At 24.0% G+C, this 14,549-nt stretch overlaps 1 protein-coding gene across 2 annotated transcripts in view; it reads right to left on the bottom strand.

Moving 5' to 3' along the window:
• LOC136984311 (tubby-related protein 3-like) overlaps window positions 1-14,549 on the bottom strand; it is a 54,873-nt gene that overhangs the window by 30,974 nt on the left and 9,350 nt on the right. For both annotated transcript variants that reach the window (XM_067281244.1, XM_067281245.1), the window contains exons 2-3: window positions 3,862-4,015; window positions 3,735-3,785 (exon numbers count right to left, since the gene is read on the bottom strand). In XM_067281244.1, the coding sequence (XP_067137345.1) occupies window positions 3,735-3,785; window positions 3,862-4,015 (205 nt within the window). The remainder of the gene's footprint in view (window positions 1-3,734; window positions 3,786-3,861; window positions 4,016-14,549) is intronic.

The raw sequence follows: 14,549 nt of genomic DNA, 5'->3' as shown, positions 1-14,549 counted from the left end.
TTTTATAATAATTATAATACCAAACAATGGCTTAATCTAATTTTTATACGAGCGAGCTATTGTTTATATCTAAATCATTTTATTAAATGATGATGAAATAACGTTAAAATATAATATATTTTAACTTAAAGTATTCTTTGTTATGCTGAAAGTATAAATCCTATAAGTCTTATAGTTATGCTGAAAATTCTATAAATCAGCGATATTAAAATTCTGCAGGGCATTTCTAAGATATTTAAAGTACAGTACAGTTTTGACAGAAGAGCTATTTTTACAATATAAAAATGGCCGTTTTAAAAATTTCTAGTTATTTTAAAACAATTTTAAGGTTAAGATTCGTGCAGAAATAAATAAATAACATAGATTTAGGTTTTAAAAATTGTCTTCGCTTAACTTTCCATCCTTAAAAGTAGCTTTTCTGTAGAAAATCAAAAGACTTTACATGACTTCCCACTAAATTTAGTCTTCGAGGAACCGTGAAAATCTACAATGGGAAAGTTTCCGTGGATATTCAAGGTCTCAAGTGTACAGTACTTCTCTGCATGAATGGCTTGAGATCAAATAATTTTCTATGCTAACAAATAATTTAATACTAAATAAATATTCGATTTAAACAAGTTATTATAAAGAATAGACATATATATTTTATTATATGCTGTTATTTATAATCGTTTAAATCAAACATTTGTTTAGTATTAAAAATAAAATAGTAATATGTAATACTGTCAACAAAAATGAATAATAAATTTGATAATTATTTATAACTTTGTTAACATTTATAACAGGCTCCCTTTTTTGTATTATAATAAACCTTATATCTTATTAAATTTAATTATTTTACTTTAAATACCGAAAAATATTTTATAGAAAATTTCATACTCAAGTTTTTTTCAGTAAAAAATATTTTATATAGTGATGAAATACATGTTAGAAGATGTTTACATTTTAAATATTTTAGAAAACTGAAATATATATATTTGCCAAAAAGTTATTTTCGTTTCTCTAAAATACTAATTATAAACAAGGGCAAATGTTTTTTTTATGTATAAATTATATATATATATATATATTTATTTTATAAAAAGAAAATATTTTCTTCTTCAGAGATATAAATATATTTATATAGCTGTAAACCTACCTATACAAACCCTTCGAGGGTAAATGTGATATATGAAAAGCACTAAAAGAAATTGTAAAGTAACTTGAAGAGTCTGACAACAACCTTAAAGGAAAATATAAAATAATCTGATATTTTGAACGTATCTAAAACAAATAAATTTAGTAAATATCGATAAAATCACGAATAAAATTAATTATAATAAGTTATAAGCATTTTTTTTAAAGTAAAGATGATTGAAAAATGCACTAATAAAAATTTATAAAAATATCGCATGTAAATTTTTTTTATATAAAATTATTTATAAAAATTTACATAATTAGTTAAAATTCAAACCGAATAAAACCATTTAATGATATGAAAAAATAATACAACGAATTTTAAATTGAAGTTTATTTTTTTAAAATAAAAATTGTGTTTAAAAAAGCTTTAATTATACAAAAAAAATTAAAGAAGAAATTAAAGAAATTATAATTTCTAACATTTGAAAAACTTTTTGTATTTAAATGTTTGCTTCATATTTTGTAAGCATTAATTTAAAAAGTTTTCATTAGAATTTTTATTTTTAAATTGAAAAGTATGTAAACGTTATACAGACTTAAATAAAAGTTTTGTATAAAAGAACATAAGTTTATGTGTTGTCATGTCTACACAAAAGTTACAATAGCCAAGATAATAGAAAACGGACATAATAAAGCAGCGCTGTAGCGCTTTCTAAACGAGAATAGAAGTTCCATTGAACCATTATTGACTTCGCACAAAATTTTTCTTTCTTTACCAAGTAACACCGAAGAAAATGTTATCGATGACTAATCGAACAGATAACGGACAGAATGGGTATTGACATTGTCCATTTTTAATTAATTTACTTAGAACCATTGTTGATCCCAGATCAAAAATTTTGACTTAGCTTCTATATGACTCAAATTTGTAATAAATGATAACCACTTACTAAGCTAAAAAAAGTAGTAAAAATTTACTAGATGACAATAAGACTTAATATTAAAAATTTTAATGTGTTTTAATAATTTTTTTATATAAAAAGAATTAAATTAGATAAGACTACGATCATTCTTAAGATACATTTAGTTGATTATTTTGTTGAATATATAAAAGAATTTCGATAAAAACAGATGAAAAACTATACAAGAACATAAAAAATAGGGTTTTAAAACTGTTCACGACACATCTACTTGGAATATCGAACGACAAAAGAAACCTAGAATGGAATTTAATGAAGGAAGTTCTCTATATGGAAATCTACTTAATAGAGAAATCAGAAAATTCTGGTAATTCTATTTACTACCCGCATTAGCATATGTTTACCCAAATCCCCTTTCAAATCTTCCTATTTGTTCGATTGTAACATAAAGTTTTTCTCTTCATTTTTTTCTAAATTTACTTCTATCTATTGATTTAAATATCTAATTTAAGAAATCATTAAAATTATGTTTCCGTTCGTTAAAGCTCAGATACTTAGTTTCGTTTATGCATTATGCACAGACAAACAGACAAATAAATCCAATCAAAAGTAAAGGAGCGAACAGATTTAATTGGGAATTCTGCACGGATTTTAGTTGTTTGTAAATTTTATTATAAAGAATTTATTTGAAGTAATATATATATATAAGAAAAAGAAAAAAAAACAGGAAAATATGTGAAATAAGAACATGTTGCTGTCAATCGATCTTGGTCGAAGATGTATGTTGTGTGTTCAAAATGATTTCAAGCATCTTATTTAGACTCGGATTTCATTTCTTTTCTTTTTTCCCATCTTCAACTGTCATCTGATAACATCCAAAACCGAGAAAAATTGTAAACTTCAAAAGAATTTCTTCCAAGCATTTTATCTGTTTTACGTAAGCTAATCTTACAAATTTGCGATTTTTTCCCCGAAAATATTTTAATTGGAATTAAAAAAACAAACGTTTAAATTTATAAAATTGAATTTTTAGACAATTTTGTTTAAAATTTAAATTATTAAAGACAATATTTCGCTTAGTTTATAAAACATTAATAGAAAAATATTCAAGTTTATTAATTAAAACTAGAAAAATTAATAAATTTTTATATATAAAACGTTAATAAAATCAATAGACTATTTTTGAGATTTTTTAATAAAAAGACTTAAAATTTTGTATTGAAGGTAATTATTATGCTAAGTATTTTATTAATGTATTGGCACTTGTTTACATTAATGAATAAGTTCACAAATAAGCTGTTAATTAATTAAAAATAATGTTATTTATCAAAGAATAATTGTCAATTTGCAATTGCTCATTATTTTTTAATAATTATTTCCGTTTATAAAAAGAACAATATTGTAGACTTGTTAGTTGTATTGAGTACTGTAAACAGTAAATTATATTTAATTCAGATCTTAAATCTATAAATTAAAATACGATAAAAATTATTTAAATTTCAAATTATAAAAAAATATTATTTTATATTTAAATTTCGTTGAAATTGCGATTGAAAAATAGTAATTACATTTTAATCAAATATTAATTACGAAAAATGATGAAGATAAATATAATTAAATATTTAATTGGAGTTAAAAATCTTTAATTTTGACTACGATTAAGAAATATTTTTTAAAATGAAAGAAATTCCAAACCTAAGACATCCTGACTACTGAATGATGTAGTTTGAAACGGGCCATCATAACCTGTTAAAATTTATACGTTATAAAACTGATCAAATTTAAAATAAATTATTATATAAAAAGACAATATGATATTTACAACTAATCCGACTAACGGCATCATCTGCCATTAATGGTTTTATGTCTTCCTTTTCTTCCTCATAATTTATTTTAGGATGACACGATGTCGGTGTCTTTTTTGTATGTTTCTTCACTTTATTTTGCTGTCCTTTCTTCTGATCTGCTACTTGTTTCTATTGAAAAAATATATAAATGTTTATATATTTAATTTTCGTTTCTGTTTTAATAAATTACAACGTACGTTTATTGAAATTTTTCATTTATTAAAAGTAAAAAAAGGCTAGCTTTAATTTATTAAAACATCTTTTTCTTTTATATTTGGCAAAGTTTATTAATTTAAAATTTCTTTAAACTTAATTCTGTTATCGAAACTTACATCAAAATTGAACGAAGTTCTTACACAATTAAGTCTCTAAATATTGTAAATGGTGTATTTAATGAATGAAATATTTACATTGTCTGTTTCATTTTAAACAAATATATGCTTAAAAATTAACTGATAACAATTATAAAGCTGGTTGTTTTGTTTAAATTGTAAATTTCGTTTCTTTTCTTTATAACACAATTACCTTCTTGTTACTTTTCTATTAATCGCAAAATTAAGCAGCACATTTTTAGATAATTGAATATTCAGATTTAAGTAGATATAAACTGATTAATTTTTATTTTTAAAGCAACTACAGTATATTAAATAATTAAGCAACCTCTTTACTATTAATTCTTTACGTTAAGCAATTGAATCTATTCTATTTTATTCTAATACTTCGCTAGATAATTAAGCTCTATTCTTATAATAATAGTTTAGCAGTTTACATAATTAAAGTCGTTTCTTACTTTAATTTAGTAAGTTACACGATTAAACATTTTTGCTGTTAGTTCAGTATAGTCTATTTCGGAAATGGGACCTTTATTTTTTAATTTAGTTCACTAGGTTACTCCATTAGTTCACTAAATTTTTCTTTTATGTTAGTTTGGAAATTAACTTCTTTTCTTATCGTTAGATCCTTTATCCTGAATTTACTATGAAAGTCGCAAGTTTGCTACTTTTGTCTTAAGCAGCAATTACTATGTATTGTGTCATAAGTAATTCGAGATTCATTAATAACAAAAAACAGTTTATAATAATTATTATTATTTATATAAAATTAACAAGGAAAAATTTAATTACAAAACTATCAAGTTTCACAAATTAACAAAATTATTTTCTAGTTGTTAGATATTCTCAATTGAAATTAATTGCATTCTTTACATTTACAGTTCTTTTTACAATTAACAGTAAATACTCTAAAGATACTATTTACATTAAATAAATAACATCGTTAACTCAATTTTTCTAAGGAACTAAAGTGTGGAATTTAAGCTAAATGGCGCATTTAATCTATTTATTTTATTGAGAGTTTTAAAATAAACAAAAATGATCACCTTCTTATATATATATAGACCTTTAGAGAGAGAGGGAGAGAGAGAGGAAAAACTGCCACTTTTATATTTATCAATTATATATTTAAATACCCATAATTCTTTGTTTATCGTTTACATTATAAAATTATATATATTTATCTTCATAAGAATTATAGATTACTAGATATGTCTATAAAACTGACAATTATAGTATTGTAAATTCTTATAATTTTGTACTATACAGCTATTATAGTCGAGTATATATGCAACATATATAATTGATAGATAAAGTATTATGTATATTTTTCAATTATGTATTATTCAAATTTCTCTCTTCACGTTTCACTTATTATACATAACTGAACTGTACTTATTATACATAAATACACATACGCGAATGTTAGTAAAGAGAGACGGAGAGATAGAAACAAAATATTCAACTATATATAAAGAAAAACCCTAGAAAGAAAAACGTTTTTTAAAATGACATTTATTGCCAAGTCAAATAAATTGAGCATCAATTTGTAAGCTGACTTTCAGTAGTTTTCATTGTTTTACTGCTTGACTCTTTTGATCTCAGCACGTCTCATCAAGAACAATAATGACCGTTTATGTGGCCATACACTTCATTGACCTGGGTTCATTATTGCCAGGATAAGAAATGTCGATAGCTTCAGCTATAATTTTTAAAACTCTTCTTTATCTCTTCTTAAAGACTTCTAAGGGTTGCAAATTTTATTTAATTTCCACCATCACAAAAGTGAATTGATTAGATAGGAATTAATCATCGTGTTAGATTAAATCTACAAGCAATAATATATTTTTTATAAACGTTTAGATATATCGATGTTATTTGCATAAGTTAATCTACAAAATAACAAAAACTTTTGTGTTTTTAAGGAATCATTATCTGATTTCTATCTTAATTTTCTTATTTAAAAGGTAGTTAAATTAAGGAATTTGAAAAACATGAATAACCATAACTTATTAAATAAAGTACATTATGATAAATACATTAATTTAATATGTACAGTTTAGATTAAATAATCGAAACTACAGCCGATTTGAGTTTCCAAAGATAACATTTCTCGTTAGAAGTTTTATGAGATTTAGTTGAAATTTAATTTAGAAAATTCTATGAAATTTTCTTGCAGAAATTTTATCTAGAAAGTTTCGTAGAAGTTTCATTTAAATTATCTACGAAAGTACATTTTGGATATTACGAAAATACATTTAAAATACTTCATTTTTAAAGTAAAATACTTTAATTTTAAAAACGAAAAAAAATTAAATTACTTTCTTCTTATTTATTTATTTTTATAATAAGTTATATAGAGAAGAAATATTATTTTCAATATAAAAATCGATAAAATAACATTGAACAGAATGCACGTTTTCAACTTTTCAGGAGATGATTTGGCTTATTTTAAATTTATGTAACTTATATTGGACTAAATTCCTGCGTCTGCTTCACTAGTTTAATATATCTATGACCTTTAAAAATTTAAATTATTCAGATAGATGGCATTTCATGTAATATTTATTACTGTTCATCTAATCATTTGAAAATCGGAAAGAATGTTGCTGGTATTACTTAATATATTAGGGGAAAGTCGCAATTGTAGAATCAGAGCAATTGATGAACTTTTGTGATATCTCGTGAACTGTTGGCAGAGCAGGCTGAATGGTAAATTGGGCAACTCTAAAGGACATAACATTTAACTCAAAAGTTTGAATTAAAAAGAAATTTTCATGGAAGTTACCGAAATTGCGTTTGCGTGTGCGAGTTTTCGCTTTTATTTTAACTTTCTAAAACTATTTGTATATTGTATTAGGAGAGCAGTAAAGTTTTACTATTATATTGTATTTCAATATATTTTAACTTTGTATGTATTTAGTGGGAATTAATAGCTGGGTAATTAAAAATAACAGATTTGTCATCAACGGACACGTGAGCAGCTATCAATGCACCATTGATTTATTTTAAAATATAAATTTAAGTAAATATTTAAAAAAACACAAAACAGCTGAAATTATCTTTGTTATATATTTTATGGAAATAATGCAAATTGAAACTTTTGTAAAAAATATTAGATGTTTCGATCGTTACAGGGGGGAACCGCGAATTTCCATAGCTTGCGTCCAATAGCCTACAATGAAAGTGGCAGTTTGAGTTGGCTTTCTTCTTTTTTACAGAATGCCGAAAGATGAGAAATATGGTAAATGATGAAAATTGAACATACGGAAAGGACTCTTGCTGCAGTTCGAAATAGAGACCTGATTTAAATGCTGCCGTTCGCCAATATTCCGTGCCGAAAGCATCGAGAACTGGAATGAAACGAAAAATCCTCAATAGCAACAGAGCTAACCGCATCTACTCCCGAGAAAAAGCTTGAAAATTCCTAAATAAAACACACTTCCAGAGGAAAGAACACGAAAGATAAAAGACAGAAAAAGCCTTTAGTCAGCAGACTATTGGTATTGCTTTCTGTGCCGAGAAGAATACGAAGAAAACATGATCCAGAGTTCGAGTTGTTAAAAAAAAAAAAAAAAATGGATTGACCAAAAATGCGCGGGCATTATTTTATTTAGTTTATATAGTTTTCAATTTATAAAGAAAAACTGCATAGATGACCATAAATAGAGTTTTCCGTATAAACGTACTGTAGGCCTACTGTTCTACTGTATTTTGGGAAAAACAGTATCATTATGATTATTCTTGTCGTATGTTTGTATTTACATATCTATATATACGTATGTGGTTTTTTTTTAATCTATGTGAGCGTGTATACAGTATATATATATATATATATATATATATATATATACAGTATATATATATATACAAATTACAAACACAACTTCTCAATTATATTTGTAAATATACGTGTGTACTGTATATAAACACATACACAAAAATTAAATAAAAATGTATTTATATAGACTATATGTAGGCGTTTATAAGTGTATATACGCAAGTGTGATATTTTTGTTTGTATTTACTAGCTGTACTGTTTAAAAATTGAAAATTTGTTAGTTGGAAATGCTCATGTTTAAAATTTTATATTTGATTATTAAATTTGAACAAGAAAACATGAAAAGTACAGTATATTACATAACCAGCAAATGTTATAAAATGTCTATAATTGCATTATTTAATGATAAAATTTTAAAAAATGATTTACTAATGTGTGATAAAATGTGACAGAAAACTGCAGATATAACGGATTAAATGTGGCAAGAGAAATAAATTATTCGTATCGTCGTACATGTTGTTATTTCTATTAAAAACTGGTTTTTATATTTATTTTATATACTTTTTTCATATGCATTCTTTAATGTTTCTGCGTTGTATAAGGAACGATATAGAAATATCGTCCCTTATACAACGATAAATAGCATAGACGAAATTATATGGTAGTTGATATTGAAAAAAAATAAAATTATTCTAAATTTTCTTAAGATTAGTTATATTTTATAAAAAAGGAACAGTATAGAGATAAATTTAATGAAAAATTTTCAATTTATTTTATAATTATTTTAGAATAATTTCAAGTTTCTGGCTGATGACTCCAAGAACTTTGCGAAGATGTTATCAACATGTTATAATTAAAATACAAAGATATGTAAATTTTGTGTTTATATTGATTTCCTGAGTTGCGACTATTTTTTAATTATCCAATTTATTTAGGTAAATCATAGGACAACGAAAAAGAATATAACGTTGGCAATTGTCCAATATTCTTGTAATATTACAAAACGTTTCTGATGACATTGAAAAAACTGGATTTAATTTCCTCAGATACGTATATAATAAATGAAATATTTTATAAATTAAAAAATATATATATTAAAGTATCTAAAATTAAATTGTGTTTTGAAAAAATGACGAAAAAGTCTGAAAAATACAAAATTTTATTAATTAAATATTAAGATCACAATTTATAAATTTTATTTAATAAAAAATTACCAGTTTAATCGTTTTATTACGAGTTTATTACAGTTTTATTAGAAAGACACAAGCAATAAAAAATATGAAAATTTTTCAATTATTCTTCTACCGTCATTCGTATAATGATTCTTAATAAAGAAACCAACGTTTTTTGAAATTATTTTATTAATAATTCTTCATAAGAAGCTACTAATGGAAGAAATAAAAATCATTAACTTGTATAATTCTCTCTATTAACCTTGGTTAATTGATGTTAAACAGTTAACATCAAATATATATTTTCTAATTAAATTAAATTATTTATAATTTATCAAAACAACTTTAAATAATTTATTCCAATTACGAAAAGCTTTTCGACTTAAGAAAATCTTTTCCTAAATGACTTAGAGATTTTATTTCCTATTAAAATTTAAATAGGAGCAAAGTGCTCTAATACTTTGTTCCTATTTAATAAAAAGTATCATTAACCGTAGCAAAAAAATTTATATATATATTTCCTTACAAAACATATCTTAACCAGAAAATTTCAGATCAAATTTTTTATTCGTTCTTTAAGAAATAGTCCAACTGGAAATTAATCATCAAACTCATTTCGGTAATGTCTTTTGCTTAGTGATAAGCCATAGAAGTTTTAGATAATTGGATAATTTTAAAATATATTTCTTTGCAATAATTGAATGCTAAAACCTCGTACATTATCAGTGATTATATTTTCATCTGAGGGAAATTAATTTGAAACAAAGGTATTAAATGAAAGTAACATAAAACTTGGTTTAAGTTAAACTCTCTGCCATAAATCACTTTCCAACATAAACCGCAAATTTATCGATCACGTCTTTGCTAGTTTGTCAAAATGTGTTAGAAATTCTTTTTTTTCGCCCTCTAATCTGATTAATTAACCATTTATTTTATTCATTGAACGACTTTACATAATTACGGCAAAACTAATTAAACGTGTAACTCTAGATTGGCGTGTAAATATCAACCTCCCTTTTTTCCCTATTTATAAGAGATATTTTGAAAATTAAGAATACTTTTTAAATCAACGTTTAATTTCTTCTAATTTCATTTCTTTAAGATTACACTTATTTTGAAAACGTTTTTAAAATAATTCTTTTTTTAAAAAAAATATCTAGCATTTATTATTTCTGCATTAATTTTATATATTATTTATTTTGTAATTTTATCTTTTTCATATTTCAGTTACCTTTAATTTATAATTTATTAAATTGTAATTTGTTATTTTATTTATTAAATTTTCTTTGATTATTTAATAATTTATTAAATAAATTTTATATCACGTCTCTTGAAATATTCTGTTCTTTTTATTTTCCAATTCTTTTTACGTCCGAAACATGAAATTTGATGACTTAAAATTGCACATAAAATTCATTCATTTAGTTATTTGCAGTTAGAAAAATCTCATTTGCACACTTTATTTAATAAAATGAAAACATGTTAAGATATTCCATTGTACTTCAGTTATTTGAGTTAGTTTTTGACGATTTCAGCAATAAGAAATAGTTTTAAAATTGCATGTGAAGAACTCTTCTTTTACGGTTTCATCTGTTACGCTTGTCGTTTACTCTCTCATCTAAAAGATCTGTTTCTTAGCGTTTCACTTGACAAATTTGTCTTTTACTGTTTCTAGTGAGATACTTGTCTTTTACACCTACATTTGTTAAACTTGTCGTTTACCATTACAAGTGATAAATTTCTCCCTTAATGACTCACCTAAAACTTTCTTTTTCTTAACGGAATCAATTGTTAATTATGTCATACAATTTGACAAGGATTTTGATTTTTTTTCCACTTTTACTTGATGTAATGAAGAACAATGCATTATTTTAAAAATATGTCATTCTATTATCTGTTTGAAAACTTTTCTTTTCGCTTATATATCTTAAATGCTCCTCCAATTTCTTATATTTACATATTTATACAGTAAGATTTCTTTTAAATTTTACAAACGAGTTATCAAATATTCTTCAAATAATTTCTTCGTGATTAGTTATACATGAATATTTTTTTTGGTCTATAATTTTTAAGGATTTATCATTTCATTCTAAATAAAAAGTTCTTTGCTATCCATTAAGAATCTTCTTTTTCTCTTCAATATTCACCTACCATTTGATCAACGGTAACCGTTATTTATTTTATTTTTTGAAAAATTCTTGAGTGGATTTCTTTTCGCTTTTATAGTAGAAATCCTGAATATTTTTGTAGGTTTTTATAAAACCAGATTTTATTATGAATATTTCATACGCTTTAGTAAAATACAAAAAAAAAAAAAAAATTATTTTGTTCACGTTTTTCTCACCAAAATACATTTTCTGGGTTGCAAAATGTAATTGTTGAAAACAAAAAGTTTCTAACACAACGTAAATTCTACTTTTTAATAGTTTTTTTATATTAAAATTGTTTATTTTGCTCGAAAGAACATTGTTTATAATAAATGTCTCCAGAAAAATCATCGAACTGCAATCATTTCTATAGAATAAAAGTATTTATTTTTAATTTGTATGAAACTTCAAACTTTTTATGTAAAAAGTACGATTTATTAAGAATATAAATTAAAATTTATCAAAATTATATATAAATAAATAAATAAATATATATATATTCTGTTTTAGAAAAATATTCTGAATATTTTTTCTTTATTTTCGTATGTTTGCTGTCTCTTCATGAATTTTAGAAGAGATTTCTTTCGACTCGAAAGGCGGAATTTACAATATTGCTTAGAACAGAATTTGCGAGTAAATTCTACTTTTACTGTTACTTTTGGGAAGATGATATTTAAAAAATTTAAACTAAAATTTATATGTCGGTGTCTGTATTATTTTCTGTACCTTAAAAGTCGAATTTTATACTTAGATCATAATGATAATAAATGTTAATAATTGTTGTTTAAAAAATAATTAGTATTACTGTTTCCGTCAATATTTTTTAGTTATAAAATTGCTGTTGATAAATTTGCAGCTAAATTTTTAAACTGTAACTTTGTTTTAATAAAATATTTGATTCTAGAAGAAAAACTTCTTTATGAATTTGTATACGAAGTTGGCTAATGAAATTCGTGGCATCTCATTCTTATTTTTTGTAGGAATTGTAAATAAATTGAAAAAATTTAATTCCCTTGAAAGCAAACGGGAAAAATTGTGTGTTAGATGTATCTAAAAAAACACATAAAATCAATCGGATTTCTGTCCGATTGATTTTTCATGATGTTTTTACTCGAGCGATTTAGATTTAGGACAACGAAGTTCGCACAATAGTTTATTAAATGTAATGTTATAATTTTGTCCCGTGAGAATAAAAAAAGAGGGAGAAGAATGCATTCTTGTATTATTGCTTCTGAAAAGAAATTGTTAGAACTGAAACAATGAAATGTGAAATTGATAGAAGGTTGCCGCATGAAAAATGGAGAAGAAATAAACGATATTAATAAAATATTAAATGTAATCCCTTTCTAAACGTTTGAACTTTATTATATCCTCTTTCAGACAATTTTTATCCTTTTTTATTTTTTATTCGGATTTGAAATATTAGATTATTTGATCCGATTTTGAAGGAATCTATTTTACACTAAATCAAGCATTTTCTGTAAAAGATTTTATATAAGACAAAAAGTGCATGTAACACCAAACACATACTATTATAAAGACTATTATTCTCCACTTTAAGAAAATATCATTTCATGCCTGACTTATTGCAGCACTTTGAAATCTTTTCAACACACTGAAGTTAACTTATTTTATCTACTTTTTATGTTATTGTAAATATTTAAAACAATTATATTTTCACTTTAAATTTTTCTATAAGATACGAAATATTGCTAGGAGTTCGCTTCTAAAATGGTCAAAATAACGTCTATCAGATAAATTTTTGCTAAATACAATGATTACAGATAAACTAAAAGAAAAGTTAAGGCAATTCTCTTACGAAAATTATAGTTCTAGTAAATTTCGTTGATAAAATTACATTAGCGAATCATCATAGAAATACTTTTCGAGAATATCTTGTTAAAATTTCAACAAGCTTTTTATATTATTTGTATCATTTTAGTTAATTTTATCTTTAGTTAATTTCATCATCAGAGTTTATAGTATTCATTAACTTGTTCATACCACATAAATATAGTTACTTATCAAGCCAAGTATCTTTAATACTTTTCCAAACTAAACAATCCCTGAGGACAACTTTATTGTATTACTCGTCAACAGTTTTCTGTTTGGGACCACAAGCACGTTTTTTGCAAACCAGAAACGATTTCTCTATTTATATTTACAACAAATTCTTCTCTTTACAACTTGTAATTTCGTTCACATAAAGAACAGTACAAGTTTATTTTTCTACAGAATGATTCGAAATTTTTTCCATGCTCGAAGAAAATTTGACAGACCAAAAATATCCATTTCACATCTTAGAGAAAATTACCACTTATCTTTTTCAGCTTTTCTAAGAAAAATATATATTGTTTATATAATATTTCCTTTTCGTTTTTTTGTATTCAAACGGAAAAAACTATAAAATTTTTTTTGCTGAAAGCACGTATAGAAATTCAATAAGATGTGCCACTCTGCAATATCTATTTGAAGCAATCGTCATTTTCGATAGCAGAAATGGACTCGATATAATTAAATGAAATCGAATTTAATTCTCTTTTATTTTCCTTAATTAATTTCCTAAATGTTGAATAATTTTTTAAATGAAAAATTTAATTAAATCAAAAATTAATAATCATTTAATGATCGAAATCGAAAATGTAAAAATTTATATATTTTTTTAAGATTTAAAAATAAACTATTATATATTTTAATAATTAATTTTCTTGATTACTGGAAAAAGAATTTGAATTAATTGTCATAATTATTTTTCCTTAATTTTAATTTATTCACTTAGCAAGAATTGCTATATTTAGTAATCTCGGCTCGAACTTCTCTAAGTCATTAAGTGAAGCAGTCAGCGCTATGCTGAATACGAAATTTTTATAAGTAGCTCGCTAATAAAGATATAATTAAACTAACAAACTATTAAAAGTTTATTCGAAATTCTAAAATGGTGTAATTATGGATCTTTACCAGATTCCCATAGGTGGTGTAATCAGCTCACATAATGTTTAACTTTTATCCATCTGGTCAATGTAAGATATACGTGATTAGTAAAAGTAACTTTTCGTGAAATAACTTGCAAAAAATTTAAATTTATGTGAAATATTACAGCGTAACAAGCTAATTTAATATTTTATTATTTATATACTTTATAATTTTACATAAAACATGGAGATCGTACATAAAGATTGTCATGTGAAAACTATCGTTAATAACTGTTATTAGCTAACTCTGACGATTTTA

This window comes from Centruroides vittatus, unplaced genomic scaffold (assembly GCF_030686945.1).
Source record: "Centruroides vittatus isolate TY-2023 unplaced genomic scaffold, ASM3068694v2 contig_912, whole genome shotgun sequence".
Classification (NCBI taxonomy): domain Eukaryota; kingdom Metazoa; phylum Arthropoda; class Arachnida; order Scorpiones; family Buthidae; genus Centruroides; species Centruroides vittatus.
Note: the sequence above shows the minus strand (reverse complement) of the source record. Positions and strands in the feature narration are given on the sequence as shown.